Here is a 17882-nt window from a genome sequence, read left to right on the forward strand (position 1 = left end):
GGAGTATGGTCGTTTATTGGGAGCGTTGCATGCGCAGCATGGGACGTGCGGCATAAACGGCCAATATGCTGAGTTCGAAATGGTCATCTAAGGTCATCACTTCACGCAAGCGTGGAGTGTGCGGCTTATATGGCCAAGGGCATGGAGATGGATGCCGGTGTGGTCATCTAAGGTCATCACTACACGCAAGCGTGGAGTGTGCGGCTTAGATGGCCATGGGCAGGGAAATGACATTCTGGAGTGCGTGGTCATCTAAGCAGGTCATCACTACACGCAAGCGTGGAGTGTGCAGCTTTGATGGCCATAGGCACGAGAATGACATTGGGGTGCCGGTGTGATCATCTAAGGGTGCGGCTTAGATGGTCAAGAGCACTGGACATGGGAAGGCAGGTGTGATTAGGAGAGGGTGTGGCCAAGGAGGAGGTTCCGGGGGGTCGTGGACCCAGATTTTTGAAAGCTGGGTTTAAATACCCTGGTAGTGGGCAGGGGAGGAGTTGTCGGCTTGATTGGAGTCCGTCCGTCCATCCGTGTGTCCGTCCGTCCGTGTGTCCTGTCCTGTCCGTGTGTTACCAGCTAATCTCTGGCACCGTTGGCCCGGTCGCTGCGAAACTGTGCACACACACTCCCTGGATGCCAATTCAGAACCTCTGCCCCAAATTTTTCACATGGGCCTGTTATAGCGCCACCAGGAGGCCGATTTGTGCAAAACCCATTTACTCCTACATATTTTATCCAAACATCACGCAAATCGGTACACAGTATCTCTATAGTCATGTAATCAAGACGGATCTGTCCGATATTTCATATTCCATCCTGATTGGCTAAGGTTAGCTTCCAAAGTTTGCAGGATTGGTCCGTTTTGAACAAAATGTCTGAAATCATGAACACAACGTGTGATTTCCGTGAAAACTTACACGCACATTCCCACTAGGCCGAGGAAGAAATGCCACCCTTTTCACACTGGCCTGTTATAGCGCCACCAGGAGGCCACAATAACCTACCTGACCTGGCGGAGACCTGTGCTCCGAGGAGCACTTTTTCTAGTTTATTTATGTATCTCTGCAGCTAAAGTTAGTAATTTTAGAAGCTCAGATTATACAGTAACTCAAACCCTGATATCAGGGGTTCTTGAGTACCTGGGACAGAGAGCCCTGTTGTTATCATAGTGCATTTTGAACAATGGCCAATTGAAAGATACTGTATGTGCAGGGGTCATCAACATGTCCGTACACGGACAAACGTGTCCGTGGCAAGACGAGACAATATTTGTTTTTAATAATTTGATTTTGGTGACTTTATTTTGATGAGAAATGTAGACTTTCTCATCAACATTGAATACTTGTTCCTTAACGGAAACCACAACTCTTGAAATGAGTGGGGCAGTGTGAATTAACACAGGATTGACCCTGGCAGCATATCAATGGTACATGTGTGTTACCTGTTTATTAAGCTACTACTATTTTTCAACCACATCTAATGAGACATCAGTTGAATGAGTTTTGGAACAGACCTCATGAGACAAAAGACATAGCATACAACACCATAAATCATTTGACAGACCTTTCCAGCAGACATATAACTGAGAAAAAGGAACTGAAATCTCAGCCATATGTATTTGTTTACCATACATGGAACTGGATAGAGCTCTCTCATCATTATTCTACTGTAAGTATAGTCTTATCAGCAAGAACTGCACAGTGATGGTGAAGAAAGAGAACTTGGAAAGACGCTTGCGGACAAACCACACGTCATTTGACTATACATTTCCAGCAGACAGAGAACTAAGAAAAATAAATAAACTAAGGAACTGAAATTTCAACCATTGCCATATAGAATATCAAGTCAAGTGCAATCATCAGTATGTTAATCATAAATCATGTTTTTAGTACTTTTTTCATAATTATACATATTAAACTATTGACTTATTCTCTTTGCATTATTTGAATTAGGGGTCTGTAATAAGATGAAAAGGCAGGGGCAGGGGAAAAGGCAATAGATCTCATGCCCACAATGAAACTGTTGGGGCACAGAGGTGGCCCTTCTGTTCTAACCTTCTTGAATTAGCACTCACGTCACAAATATGTTTAGTTGTGAGCTTGTTGGTCGTTTATACAGTGTGTGTGTATATATATATATATATATATATATATATATATATATATATATATATATATATATATATATATATATATATATATATATATATATATATATAGGCTCAGTATTTATGGCATAGGGTTAGTGTTTATGCAGACTTACTAGTCTAATAGTTTTAAAAAGTGTAGCACACTGGCATAGCCACTATGGCACATTACGAGTCCATTAGTTTACATTTAGTGCTAGTCATTTGGGTTTCTGGTAAAAATTATTGACCAGTTATGTTTGTGACAAAAATAAAATATTGATAAAAATGTCCATCACAAGCTGGCATGGCGATGACCCCTGTGTGTGTGGTATTCCCAACTATGCTTTATGTAGGAACATCTTGGAGTGATGAAGCATAGCGTTAGTTCTTGCAGGACACGGAAGTCTTGCACGCCTCAGCTGTAATCAGCTGTCAGTCAGCTGATGTGAACATCAGCTTTCTATTCCCCATTCACAGCTCTGCCGGTCATTACGTCACACATTCATACTCCAATCAGAGGCCTTTGAATACGGCTTTGCATTCACTAGGTCTCTCTGCTTGTCTTGCTGCCTGCTTCACTGCTGCTTAGCTGCCTCCTCCACCCCAGCCTCCACCTTTTGATCAGAGTCTGGCATAGGCTCAAATACTTGTGATATATTATATCTGATAATTCACACTAATATGTCAGTGAATTGTGTGATATTGTATCCCTATGGGGGTTTTCCTTAGTGTTCCCTGATTTTGCTTGGCATGCTGGCTTGGACAAAATTCAGGGAATATTTCCAAGAGTGGAGCCTTTAACGCCAAGCTTAACTGTATTACATTTGTTCCAATAAATGGTTAAATCTACTTTGATGTGAGTGTTCCTGACTGAATTGTTGTGGTCTCTCCTGTTGTCGCATCCAGTCCTTTGAATATTCACAGTTTACAGTGTTTTCAATTTTAGTTGTCATTGCATCTTCTTGAGTTCTCATAAATGTAGGTGGAGGTTATCGGCACCAAAGCATACAGTGTAATTGCGTTCATTTGTCGTCGTTATTTGAGTTAAAGTAAATCAATTAGAATTTCCTGAGTTCCCCCAGCGGTCATTGATCCTTTGCACAGGTCATTCAAATTACTCATCCATTTTTGATTAAATCTTATTTGAGGAACACCATATGTCAAAACATGTGTAGGCTACTGCACTGAGTTAACACCAATATATTTAGCTCTGACTAATATTTTCACCACACACTAAAAACACTTAAAGCGGCACTATGTAAGAAAGTTACATAGTGTAGCTTTAACACTGGGCCCTTTCTAAAAGCACAAAACACATAAACACTTCTAAAAATCCCACTTTTAGCTTATACATGAGTGCAAACAAAGCAGATTCTATATGTAAAAAACGAGTCCTGATACTTGATAAATGGCTTTATTAATGTTATATTACTATTCCCCCCCCCCCCCCCCCCCCTTAATGCAGGTGGGTCCCATTGAGATGGTTATCTCTTTTACAAGGGAGCCCTGGCAAAGAAAGCATCATAAAATAAAAAATGAAAACAAAGAAAGAACACAGATTACACACTGAAACAAACTCAAGTAAAACAGCTGCAGAACTTCTGAAGCAAACCTTTAAAATAACCAAAGGGATTAAGTGCTCCAGTTTAATGTCTTTCTGGAGTTGATTCCAGGACAATGGAGCATGAAAACTGAAATGCACTCTTGACGCAAGTTCCCCATGATAGTGCGCCAAAACTACATACTATATTAGTATGAGCACCAATGCTGTCTACAAATAGAGAAAAGGACCTGCCAGGACTTACAGTATAGCCTGTAATGGCATATGCTTTGCTTGCATTTGTTTATGTGCGAAAATTTGTGATTTTGAGATCTGTTTCACTTGCTAGTTCCCTTGTGAAGATGTTCGACACTGTACATGTGGACAAAGACATCCCCAAGTAGCTACATAACTCAACATTCTACCAAAGTTCAACATCACTTTGAAGGGAATACACCGGTGTGCAGTGAGAACGCATGTTTGTTCCTGTGAAGCTCAAAGGCATTAGCAGTTGTTTACACTGGCTTCCTGTCTCCAAAACCCATATTTCCTGTTTGCAGCGTTCCAGTAAACTCTGTTCAGTCTGGAAACTTCTACTTCATGTCATTGTCAGGAACACTGGTTATAACACAACCAGTTTACACACATGCTGAGAGGGATTTAATGTATACCGAAGTCAGGAGACTGAACAGTCACAAGACAGAGGTGACGTGAGTCAATCAAAATGATCACTGGTGTCACATGTGCAGCTTTTAACAGTCATGATGAACTTTTTGTCCTTTCAGCTTGGAATGGTTTGATTTGGGGCCGTGGGAAGATGTGGTGGGTCACCATATATCAGCTATCTTATTTGTTAGTTTCATATGTATTGTGTGTTGAGTACTGACATTTAATAATTTTGTATTTTCAACTATATTAATTTGTTTGTATGCTTTTTGCTATGGCACCAGCTAATGGGGATCCTTAATAAAAATCAAATCAAATGTATGCTTGTTTTAACTTCTAAAAGATACCTGTAATTTTATGACAACTACTTATTTTTTCTGACCAGGATCCATTTCAGTCCACTCAATAGTCTGGCATGGTCTTCCCAATGACCCTATAGGCAATGACTGGCTGTCAGTCAGCCTTGCTTATACCTATATCTTTTTGTCTACTGTCCGTCCTGTACCAAAGCTTTTGTACCAAAACTTATTTCGGACCATAAAGAACATATAAAATCGGCGATGTTTTTAGCCCAAGCTAAACATTTACAAATGTTACTGTGAAGCTTGAAGCGTCCCCTATCCCTTATCACTTACTTTCTCACATGCAAGATTAGTCAGCAGTATTTGTAAGCACTAAGCACGTGTTTGCTTACTACTACTTACTACGCACGCGCGCACGCACGCACGACACGCGACATGCGACACACGACACACGACACACGACACACAGACAGACAGACACAGAGAGAGAGAGAGAGTGAGAAGCATGCCCTGCCAATACTTATGAAGGCACGTGGTGTCGAGTTGGAGAATTCAGTTACACAAATGTTTAACTCAAGCAAACATTCAAGTATAAAGTTTATAACACCCGCCTGTATAAAGACAACATTTACCACTGCAGTCAACTGACAACACTATGTGCCAACTCAATAGTAAAATGAGAAGTTCATGACACTGAGTTCATGGACAAAGGTTTGTGTGTGTGTGTGTGTGTGTGTGTGTGTGTGTGTGTGTGTGTGTGTGTGTGTGTGTGTGTGTGTGCGCGCGCACACACGTGCACACCCGCAGCTATGTGTGTGGCCTTGGTTATGGATATGGGCCTGGGCTTGCACTGGTGTCCATTACTATCAATGCTTTCCATTATTTTATGTGGCTCTTTGGATTTGGTGAACCATTTAAGACAATCAATCAATGCTGAACTGTACCCTATTATATATTTATTTTGTTTAAAAAAACATTCATTCAATGGTTTTAACTGCTATGCTGCTTGTGTGAGTGAGTGTGCGTGCGTGCGTGAGTGCGTGCGTGCGTGCGTATGTGCGTGCTTGGTTTCGATTTTCAGGCACTTTTATTTTGATCTCTCTCTCAAAGCTGCATGGCCAAAACTAAAATAGAATGATTATGTGGAAGAGATGTTTTTAGTTTTCCTCTTCCACTTCTGCAATGAAGATGCACTGCCATTGAATATCATTTGGCCTTTTCATTGCCTTTTGAAACAAAATCTGGATCTAATTTTTGCTATATTTCTCACTTGAAAGAAATATGACGAAACAAGCTTATTATCTCTGTCAGTTCGAAGGCAGGGGGCCCAGGGCTGAGGTTATATGTTAATGGCCAATTAGGAAGGGCCTTGTACTGTAAGGGGCCCACATATATATTTGAGTGTACATTTTTGATCAACCTCACAGCCCCGGGCCCCCATTGGCCCGTCCAAAATCCATCCATGATTCTGAACCTGAATCATGTATCATGTGGGTCTCGCCATGCATGTGCATCCTGTCCAGTGTCCATGTGACCATTGTTTGTCATTGTGTCATCATAAATATGAGTTAATTTGAGGTTTACTGTAAATGACTGCTGATGACTGTATGGGTGAACCAAGAGAGATTCATCACCAGAAACAGCTGTTCTTATTAGGATTGATCATGTTGGAAAATACATGTACTGTAGGGGTTTCTCTTCCCTAAAGAGGTCTAATAGGCAAGAGACATTGTTGTACTAAAAAAAAGACTTATGACTTGTCTTATTCATTGCAAGTTTGGCCAAATTCAATCATTTTCTACCTTTCTTCTTTTTTTTATTCCACTTTATTTATAAGTGTTATTATTGATTTATTAGTGTGGAGATGGTAGTGAACAAAATCCCTCACTCACAGTCACTTTAGAAAAGCATCCATCAAAAGCGTCCAAAAGACCGTTTGCAATGCGTCTCATATTTGTTTGAAGTACTTTATTTAGAAGTACATGGAAGTACAGTTAACAATACAAGGTGCTTTAAACTGGATCACCAAATTGTCTAATACTTGTCTAATAATAGGCTATAAGAAAGAGGCAAACATGGTTTAGGGTATGCTGCCAGACTTTGACCATGGCATTAACACACCAGTAGAGGGCACCATTGATTCAACCTACACTGGACTGGAAAACTGTTCACTGTAAACCTGTTTATTTGACTACAGATTATCTGCACTGGGTAGCCTACCTTTGGCCGTTGTTGTTTCATACTTGAAGAAACAACATGAAAGAATACACACTACACAGCATAGCTGTAGCTAAATTAGAATTATCAGAGCTAACCTTGAAAAATAAGTAGGCCTTCACGCTAATGATGGCTGCCTGTACAGTATGTAATGAGTATATATGTTCTCCTCATACAACAGGGTCTTTAACATAGTATTAATGATGTTGCCATCTAAACAACACAATGCGGCAATGTTTTCATTAACCCAGATACATTTTATCTGCGGGGGTAAGTAACAGTACTGGCATAGAATGGACATAAGATGCTTGGCTGGGGAAATGCTATCCCTGGTAAACTGTAATTTTATTACTCTACATGTGTTTCCCCAGCTTAGTGCCAATCAAAAAGTTGGCTGCTCTCTAGTGGGGTTCAGACATAATAGCAGTCTAGGCTGTCACACTGGTCAACATACCTCAGCACATAAGCTGATTATTTGATCAATAACACAGCAATGCTCTGCATAGCCAAGATGGCTGGCGACTTCTTTGGTTTCACATAGCTGGCATTCAGCACTCGTTCCCACTTTATAGGTGACAAAGTGTGAATACGGTGAGGAATTCAAATGGAAGGTCTTTCAAATTGAGTGGAGGAGAACAGTTGAGTTCAACCTTGATAGCCTAACATTTGTGACTGTGACTCTCAAACACACGTTTGCTCATTTATTAATAAAATAAATAGGAAATGTCCTCGATATAGAAGGTGTGCAAAAGTGTACTTAGGGAATATTACATGTCAAGTGATTAACCCAATAATTAGTCCAAGCTGACAACTCACTAAGTAGTTGACCCTTGCAAAGTGTTATGTCTAATCAGGCTATCATAGATCTAAATATAGATCTATAGGTCAGGCTATACGTATCTCATGTTCAGCCATACACAGCTTAGCCTACATTTACCAATGTTGTTTATCATATCCCACCCTACTATGAAATGATAAAAAGCTTCAATTTTGCTCCTCAGCCGTTTGACCAAAAGACCTGGAATTGCACATGGGCATTGACCTTTGCCATCCGCAGGAATTGAGGAAGCAGATTTTTCACTTTTCCAACCTGTAATCACTTTTATTAGCATTTTGTGAACTCTGTCACAAAATTAAGACTGTCCTCATCCATTCACATGCACTTTTCTTTAGAGCACGGGTGTCCTCAATGTTTTTCAGGCCAAGGACCCTTTAGCTGAGAGAGAGATGAAGCCGGGACAAACGCAATTGTATAAAATAGTGTTACAGATTCAACTTTTTCACAGAGATCAATTACTTCTTTTAATGTTTACAATACTTCTTTGGTGGTTCACCGTACATCTAGTTGTTCCTGTTTCTGATTGTATTTATATCCTAATCCTAAACTGAGGGAACATAGAGCTGAGGGAACATAAGCACATGATCCTGAAAAACGAGATGCTGCATCTGAAGGGGCTTATCCTCTACTTAAATTTCTAAATAAATATGTCGATTTCATAGACTTGTTTGACAGCACTATCATCATGGTTGTGTAAATTAATGGTAAGGGCTAGTGATTTAGGCTCTGCTGTGGCTGGAGAATGGGGCGAGTGATTAGAGCAGTGCTAGAGTTGATTTATCAGCAGGTGTTTCAAATTGTTTATTGTACTGTCCTCTGTTAGTGGCATGCTGGACACCAGAGAGAATGCCAGCAGAGACAGAGAAGTGGCTCAATGGGACTTTGATTTAAATGCATCGTGTGTTGTTGTTCACGCATATGTGTGTAGTCAATAAAGCAATAATTACAAAACTGTCATCCGTTGGGCTGGCAAGATTAAGAACCCACAGTAGCACTCATGGTGCTACAGTGACATAAGAGTAATCTATGGATGGGTACATTTATACAGTTATGTGGCCGCTCATGCATTTTTCTCCTTAGTGGGTTTGCTATTTGATCTCAAATTGCACATGGGCATTGACCATTGTCATAATGCAGGGACTGACTAAGCTGATTTTTAACTTTGCCCAAATGTAAGCTGTTCATTAGCATTTTTGCCACAGGCTATGGTGATATGATATGTAGTCACTTTTGTGGTCCCAAGTCTGCACGTATTTGCGGTGTGTGCATCTCCAGGTATGAACTAGCTATTCTTAATGACAGTGATGGTAAATAAAAATGAAATGTCTTAATTTACCATAAAAATATTTATTGACAGTCATGTTCTTTCCCCCATAAAGGCAAGAAAATGGCACAATAAAAGCTTCCCAAAACATTTCTAAAGTCCAAATTCAAAATATTAACAAATGACATTGAGAGACAAAGACAAAATGGAACATCGTCAAAATATTTAGAATCTATTCAAAACAACAAGGAACATTTTCGAACCAAACCACTTGATATGTTTTAATTTCTTTGCTTTGAAAAATGACCTTCAATCTCCACAAACCATAAAATTACTTTATAGGGAAATGAAAAATAAAGAAAATAATCCAATACACATTCATGGTCACATCCGGCTCCCTTAAGAAAACACAAACACACACACACACACACACACACACACACACACACACACAAGAGAAAAATAATAATCTAACCACAGTATTTTCAGAACACTGGCCTAATCAAAAAATAATTTTAGAAATGCACAAAAACACAAATAAATAGAAATACTGAGAAAACAAAATAATATATAATAATGACAGCATCACAAAGACACAATGCAAACGCAGCCAATCCTGCTCAACCCTGCATGATGCATTTGTCAAATGCAGATAATTGGATGATGACAATACTGTAGCTGTACCAACAAGGGGCATGAGAGAGAGAGAGCGAGACGTTGGAGAGAAGCCCCCTTTCCACTGTTCATCCCTCTATCACTCTGTCCGCTCTCTACAGGAGTCTGTTGTGATACCGTCCTTCTCAGTCCAAACAGGTCACGATGGCCTGCTCCCTTGCCAAGGTCTGTCGTGAACCGGCACACAGAGAGAAAGGCAGTGAGAGAGAGACAGCGTAACAGAGTAAAGGAAATGAGGAAGAGCACAGATTATGGACAGATGGAGAGAGCAGAGGCGTCTCGGCGGACCCTCTCTCCCTCTCTCCTTTCGTTTCCCTTTATCTCCATGGTGCACACACGTGGACCTGGAGCAAGGCCGTGTACTGGCAGGAGAGGCCAGAGGCTGAGAGAAGGGTTTTTGGACGGATGCGCGGATGGAGCCTTAGGGAGGGATGAAGGAACAAGCTGCTACAATAGAGGAGCGGGTCCAGGGACTAATTGGATCAGGTAATGGCTGGTCGATGTGACTGAAGGGCTTGTTAGAACCAGTAGAGCTCCTTGCCTTTCTTGTGGTGCTGAAGGCCTGTGGGAGAGAAAGAGACAGACACAATGAGGACGACAATGGCATATGACAGAGTGCAGGTTGTCATGGAGCCTACCTGAGCCAAACATCCTGTTACGGGAGGAGAAGAAGAAAGAGACCTTCTGTGATGATTGCGATGTGTGTGGTTGGGCTGGAAACCGTGTGCGCGCGTGCGTGCGTGCGTGCGTGTGTGCGTGCGTGCGTGCGTGCGTGCGTGCGTGCGTGCGTGCGTCAATGAGAATCTGTGTATGTTTGTCGAGCAGGGGTGTGTATGTGTTTTTGATTAAAAAATATAATTGGTCCTAATTCAGAATATCTACAGAAATTGTTGATATTACTGTTACATAAATGAAAAGATCAGGGTAAACGTGAAAGTGTGCCATCTGAAAAAGGACAAGCATTCATTTAGAATGTACTTCTTGACATTGATATGTAGATTTAATGATCAAAACATCAGGGACACATGTCCTTCTGCTACAGAATATCCCCATGGCCTAAAAGGATCATCCCAGGAATGTGAGTGTCACCTCACTCATGTCAATATTAGTGAAGCTATTTGCCACAAGCATTTCAACATTGGCACTAAAGTTCTCCCATGTTTTCCAGTTCAATTGGCTATTCCTACACTAATGTTGAGAGACAGGGTTTTCTATTATTATTTTACAATATATCAAATTGCTTGTTATTAGAGACACCAACACTAGTATCTGTATCAGTGCAGATACTGCTTAAAATGCTGGTATTGGTATCGGTATCGGTATGCTAACCCTAACCCATTAATGGATATATTTAATCCCCATTTGTTCATTTTCCACATTACCTTTATTAATGTATTCATTAATATGTTCATTTGTTCATTTATTTAACTGATCCAACATACATTATAAATGAACAACGCTATTATGCCTGTCAGAGTTAGCCAAGAGGCTAACTCTGACAGGCATAACTCTGAAAAAAAGCTAAAACGATGGATAGGGTAGGTTGATGTTAAAAGTCATTCAGGACACAATATCACCTTAGAAAGAACATGCAACATTGAAAGTAAACAGGCATGGTAAACAGGCCCATACATAGCATATAAAGCTGTCACACAGCACCATATGTCACATTAAGATTTTAATAGGCTGGTAGGGTTATGATTATGTGTCTATGTGACCTACCACCAAGGTAATTAAACAACAACCACAAACGACTAGCAATGGTGAAAACACTCCATACTTGATATATACCAAATCCTTTTTTTGGTGTACCTGTGTCCATGTTGAGGGCCAGTGATTGGCTGACATCTCCTGGGGGTAGCAGGCTCGGCCAGGAGGCAGGGGCCTCCAGCTTGCTCACCTCATAGTGGCCTGGCAGTGTGGACAGGTGCGGGGGCCGCACTGTGGGCATGAGCAGGGGCCCATAGTGGGGGTCCAAGGCCGAGGGTGAATACAGTTCATGGAGGGGCCTTGGGTGCCCATAGGCCTGGGCCTGGGCGTACCCCCAGCTCTCTGGTGGGTGAGGATGAGAGTGAGGGTGGGCGTGTGGGTGAGGATGGGGGTGTGGATGGGGCAGGCCAGGGTGAAGCCCTGATGCATATGGGTCCATGGAATAAGCTCCTGTATCACAATGGGAGCGGCTCTGGGGGGACGTGTAGCTGCTGTCCCAGAAGGAGGGAGGGAAGCTTCGCCGACTGCCAGGTGAATGGGTATCTGATGGAGGGAGGGAGAGAGAGAGGGAAGAAGGTGTAATCAACAACCCATTTCAAGCTGAGTCACGGACCGTTGTAACAACTGTGCCGTGATTCTCTTGATTAATAGACACGAATGGAAGTGCTGGAGCGGGAAATGTGAGGCAGCGAGGGAAGCAACTCATGACAAAAACATAGATGCCACGCACGTGACTGCTACACCCTCTGGCCCAGATATCTTCCCTATTGGATCATACAGATACACACTCCTAGCCCAAACAAGACACAAAAATAAATACAACCTCGGTCTAGTTTAGAGAGTGTGAGAGTGAGAGAGTGAGAGAGAGGAAGAGGGGAAGGGGGGCTGGCGTCCCTATATCCTAACAGTCTATATAAGGCAGTAGCTTTAACCTGGAGTGGAGTGTGAGGCTCACATAGCCTTAAATCACTTGTTGTGGCGACATCTCTCACTCACATGTCAGCCCAGTATTTCTGCAAGTCTCACAGCACACTACCGCACAAACACACACACACACACACACACACACACACACACACACACACACACACACACACACACACACACACACACACACACACACACACACACACACACACACACACGTACACACAACCCTGGCCCTATGCTAGTGCCCTCCACCCCCTCTTCTCCTCTCCTGCACCCCCACCTGTTGTTTTCTCTGCTCCCCCCTTTGCTTGCCCTCGGCAGAATGTCAGCGAGCCATTTTATGTTTTAAGCAGTATACTTTTATATTTAGATATTCTTCTGAAAAAAGACACCGTCTGACACCCTGAGCGCCTGTATTGCCTTCTTACCATATCACACAGCCCGCAGCATATATAAATCAGACAGGCAGGCAGGCAACTCAGCGTCCATTGTGGGGCAAGAACCGGAGCCAGAGCCAGAATGGCAGCCGCAGAGCCGTTTGAAGGCGATATGCTGGCGAGACTGTGCGCTTACGGCCATGTATAAACATAGTATCTGTTGTGAGGCAGGAAGCTTGTCTGGGTGCCGGAATGAAGACATCCAACTGGACTAGGAAAGACCAACAGAGTGCATAAGACCAGAGACAGAGAATGGTGGGGAGGCCCTACATGGATATACTGGGGACGCTAGCCGGTTGCTACCAGAGAAACACTACGGAAGTATAAATAATATTCAACTCTGCAATTTGGTGCATGTATACGGCAGGCCAAACAAACCTTTTAAAATCGTATTGGAGCATTGATAATGGATTTTTAGTGATGGCTATACAGATTTATAGACCTTTCCCCTGAATGACAAAGGATCATAACACTTGTGGCCCCAAGGTTAACAAGTTCCATACTATATATAGTAACTTAATGCTTAATGACCTCTAGCCTCGACCTTTCCAGGCTATGTTTTTTGCAAAAGTGCTCACTGACAAACTACACGGTAACATCCTCAGAGCTATTTTATCCTTGCAAGTGTACAAATTGACCATTTTTACAATCGCAGAGTCAAAGTTAAGTTAACCACTTGAACCCCAGCATCCATATTCTGGCGGGAACATTCGCCAAAGATAGCAGATCTACAAGCTCACAAAGCATCAACGTGTTGTGAGCTTGTAGATCTGCTATTTTTGTCAAAGAGATTGGTGTAGACGGGAAAACGCGGCCCAAGTACAGAGCCTACTCGGGTCAAGTTTGCCAAGTCTAGAGGGTTTAGGTGGTTAAAGATGTACTTCAGCCTTCACAAACGTGTAAAAGTGTGCAGTAGATGTGAATATGCCACAATCATGGCAGAACCGTTTGATCACTAACAGCACCTGACCTCTCTGACCTCTGACCCTTACTGCGTGACCAATACAGGGACAACAGGCCTGCCAGCCAGTCCTTCTGTCGCGTCACCTGACCAGCAGTGACCACATCACCTGTCTGACACCCTGCTGTGTTCTGTAGAACATGACAAGTGGTGTGGCCTCGGAGAAACATGAAACACCACAATGACACATGCATGCATGGAAAGGATAGCGTGTGTTTGTGTAGGCCTGTCACAATTATTACATAATCGCCTAATCGCAATTACTTGAGATAATTGTAATCATTTTTGCACAATCGTCATAATCGTTTCCGTGTTGAAAAATGTTCATGTTTTCAGACATTTTCAAAAATTGTGGATAGCAGATCTACAAGCTCGTAGATCTAGAGCTTGTAGATCAACTATTTCCATTATTAATGTTATTTTGAAAGTATAATTAGTATTATTAAATATGTTAATCATTTCTTTGTATATTTAGGTTATTTGTCATATCTGCCCTGTGCAAGTATTTTATTTGCAACTTCAAATCAAATCGTGTAATTTGCATTCATATATTCCAGTGTTCAACGACAGAAACACAATTAAATGGTTAATCGCAATTATTTGAGTGACAACGAATCATCAGGTAAAATAATCGTGACAGCCCTATGTTTGTGGTGTGTGTCTGTGTGTGTGTGTGTGTGTGTGTGTGCATGCACACATGCATCTGTATGTTTGTTGCCAATGTACAGTAGCCCATTGGGCAGGCTATTTCCCTATAGCACTGCATGGTTAAAGGTCACTTGGGCCACCCAGGCTTAATGATGTACAATTGTATGATGCACGGTAAAATCTTGAGTGTTGATTTACCTCTGAGAGAGTAGTGTAGCGTGATGTGTGAATGTATCTGAATGCATGTATGTGCTCACTTTTGGCTATGCACATCATGTGTGTTACTGCACAATAATTGCATATACATTTTTTTTGACGTGGCAACCGGTCCAAGACAAATTTCCTTAAAGGGACAAATAAAATAGCCTTGAACCTTGAAAATCCTCATCATGTGTAGATACAACTCTAAAATAGAGGACTTTACTGTGTGATTAAGATGAACACATCCCCTACATGGACTACATGACACAGCATTGGTGCATACACAGCAAAATGCTTGGTGAGTTGAATCAACACTAAGGACTTATCCTGTGTACATAAGGTGTGTACTATGCTCCACCCACGTCATTGGTTCTTAATACAGTACCTGTGCCATGCTGGTCTGCCACCCGTCGCTTGCCCTCTCCGTCCATGTAGGAGCTGAGGGCCCTGGAGAAGTGCTCGTCCACCACGCTGCTGATGTCTCCCTGGTAGTAGGTGAACAGGACACAACGCGACGTCAGGTACTCGGCCTCGGGGACCTCCTGCTTCTCCTTGGGGCCCTCCTCGGGCCGCGAGGCAGCAGTGGGGTAGGAGGAAGAGGACGAAGAGGACGAAGAGGAGGAGGCGGAAGCTGCAGGGCCGGAGCCTCCTGCGCTGGGGCCCCCGGACACCCCCTCAGGACCCCTGGGAGTGTCCATAAAGTCTCGGGAATGAGGAGAAGCACTGCTCAGACTGAAAGGTGCCTGTGAGGGAGGGGTAGGCGGGGGGAGGTGGGTGAGAGGAGAAAGGCTGTTGAGACAGTTGTTGCAGAGGACAGATTTGGAGCTGACTGAGACAATTGACATAATGTTTGACTAGTGTGTGGGAGGCATAGCACGTGTATATTGATTATGTTTTTGGCACGCCTATCAGGTTACTGTATTTAAATGCTTGCTTTACAGACATCACACACTTTACACTGTATTACTACCCTTGTATTATAACTTTTATTAGCTTACTTGTATCATACCTTGTTTTGTTTTTTTCCTTGATATGTTGGGACATTGTTAGAACTGTCTCCCAGAATCTGCCACATCAACATTTCACTGCACAGAGGCTACATGAGCAATGAGACAAATACAATCTCTGGAATATTTAGGAGGTTTTGAAATGTGTAAGAGCTCTCCCTTTGTCAACAGTTTATAAATACAAAAATAAATAACTTAAAAAATAAAATGTTTGTTGAAAATAAACATTATTCAACAAAAGCAAAGCTGAAATAACGCATAATAGATAAATTACCTGACATCTTTTTTTTTCTTTTTTTTTCACTTTGCAGAAGTTCCCACCATTGGGACTAATAGCCTATTTCATGCCTGCAGCCTGCTTATAATTTGGTTTGACGCCCAGGTTGCATTGATTGATTCATTGAATACTTCATTAACAGTTTGCAAAAAAACTTAAGCACAGAAAGTACAGTTCAATGCAAAGTCCCTTTTCCACGAGAAGAAACATCTGATGAGAAACAAACACATGATTTCTCAGTCATTCCGTACCTGTAAGCTATTGATGAAAGCTGGAGCAGTTGCGGAGTACGGTGCGTAATGTCCATAGGCTGGTAGTGGGTACATAACATCCAGACAGCTCATGGTAAAGGAGCTGATGTCCTATCTGGACCCCGGGAAGTGTCGCGTTGTCTTATGGAAACCCACTTTGCTAAGAGATCGCGACAACATTCCGTTTTTTGCGCCACTTGAGAAAGTGTGGTGGTCGGTGTTCACTCACTGGTCACTGGTCAGTGTGAACTGAAGAAGCTGATCGTGCCAGACTCCACATTGTCGCTCCAAAAAGTGTGTCCGCTTGTCCAAGTCGCCCCGGTCTACTCTGCGCTCAGCGACAGCTGCGCCGGGTTGTGCTCAGTAGCAGAATGTGGTGGTGAGGTTTATGGAACGGGCATGATGAGTGTGTGTCCTGTGCTGTGTGCTGCGCTGTACATCCCTGTCAACCCCTCCCACCTTACTTTGACTGACCCCCCCCCCCCCCCCCCTCTTGAAGACCCCGTAAACCAGGGGTCTTCAACAGGGGGTCCGGGACCCCTATGTGGTCCTCAGAGTTACTACAAGGGGGGCTGACAAATCTTGTTTACATTAAACCCACTTGAACCCTAGCATCCCTTAATATCTGAGGAGAACTTTAGCCAAAAATAGCAGATCTACAAGCTCACAGCGCTTCGCGCTGCGAGGCGTTGTGAGCTTCTAGATCTGCTATTTTTGGAGGTTAGGCGTGGTTAGGTGTAGATGGGGGTTAGGTGTGGATGGAGAAAGAAGCAGACTAAGTACACAGAGTGAACGGTCAAGTTTATACTAAGTATTGACGGTTTAAGTGGTTAAATGTCTGAAGATACACATTATTGTGCTGTCAAACAAGTCTATGAAGCCATCTATGAAATCTACAATTTGAAAACGTTTAATCTGCAACACAATTGTGTACAATATGTAGTGGGGGGGTCCCTGCTTCATCTCTCTCAGCTAAGGGGTCCTTGGCCTGAAAAATGTTGAAGACCCCTGCCGTAAACCCAAAAGCTTCTTCATTGACTGCATAAAATCCCTGATGATGACCTACCTGTCAATTGACAAATTTACTTATTAACCTACAGACTATGTAGTTAATAGATAAAACATTGTAAATCAAAAGGTTTTAGATTCAAATGGAAAAAAAAAATCATTCAGCATTTTTATTTCTATAAAATAAACATGTGCAATTGTTTGACAAAGTTGGAAGCAACACTATAATAACTACTTAAATTCTAAAGGTTAAAGAGAAAGTAAGCTCTGGTATCCCAGCTACAGAAATAGAACTGGATGAGGTCATGGGATTTGTAACTCAGTCCATTCACAACAATGAGCACATGATAGAAAATGATTCCAGCCTCTATATCTGTATTCCGCGTATTTATCCCCCTGCATTTCAAGAAATAATAAAGCAATTCAGTGCACAATCCAAGCTGAAAGCGTATCCATGGTCTTAAAACAGCCGTCGGTTGCCAAGTAAACCTTCAAGACATCTGAGGTATTTGGTGTGTTCCCAGAGCAACACGTAGGTGTCACCTATAGGTTGCATACGCTGGTCATACTAGCACAGGGGAGAAAGGGACTCTACACGAATCCATGACAAATTATCACCTATCAGTAACGCAAACACAAAGACGCTTCGAGATACGCACATAGACACATGCATGCGTATCTGACAACACACACACACACACACACATCCACAGTGCACACGCTCATGCATGCACACACGCGGGCGCGCGCACGCACACACACACACACACACACACACACACACACACACACACACACACACACACACACACACACACACACACA

General features: G+C 42.5%; 1 protein-coding gene across 2 annotated transcripts; it reads right to left on the minus strand.

Moving 5' to 3' along the window:
* Positions 1-9015: 9015 nt before the first annotated feature.
* On the minus strand, positions 9016-16442 carry vgll2b (vestigial-like family member 2b). 2 transcript variants are annotated; one of them, XM_084044949.1, is made up of 5 exons: positions 16050-16442; positions 15524-15610; positions 14900-15257; positions 11440-11880; positions 9016-10189 (listed from the first exon to the last, which is right to left on the minus strand). In XM_084044949.1, the coding sequence occupies exons 1-5, from the start codon at positions 16140-16142 to the stop codon at positions 10146-10148; spliced, it is 1023 nt and encodes a 340-aa protein (XP_083901075.1). In that variant the 5' UTR covers positions 16143-16442; the 3' UTR covers positions 9016-10145. The 2 variants fall into 2 exon arrangements, with proteins under 2 accessions (XP_083901075.1, XP_083901076.1); XM_084044950.1 differs by lacking the exon at positions 15524-15610.
* Between the last annotated feature and the right edge of the window lie 1440 nt (positions 16443-17882).

Source organism: Gymnoscopelus microlampas (genome assembly GCF_963454915.1).
Source record: "Gymnoscopelus microlampas genome assembly, chromosome: 20".
In the NCBI taxonomy this organism is placed as follows: domain Eukaryota; kingdom Metazoa; phylum Chordata; class Actinopteri; order Myctophiformes; family Myctophidae; genus Gymnoscopelus; species Gymnoscopelus microlampas.

What these genes read in the sequence shown, in the direction of transcription:
- vgll2b (XM_084044949.1), bottom strand. Translation starts at nt 16,142, where the DNA reads ATGAGCTGTCTGGATGTTATGTACCCACTACCAGCCTATGGACATTAC. An exon ending in CTTTCATCAATAGCTTACAG is followed by an intron (nt 15,611 to 16,049) that starts GTACGGAATGAC and finishes TTGCTCATGTAG; the next exon opens with CCTCTGTGCAGTGAAATGTT. An exon ending in AAGGAAAAAAACAAAACAAG is followed by an intron (nt 15,258 to 15,523) that starts GTATGATACAAG and finishes CCTCCCTCACAG; the next exon opens with GCACCTTTCAGTCTGAGCAG.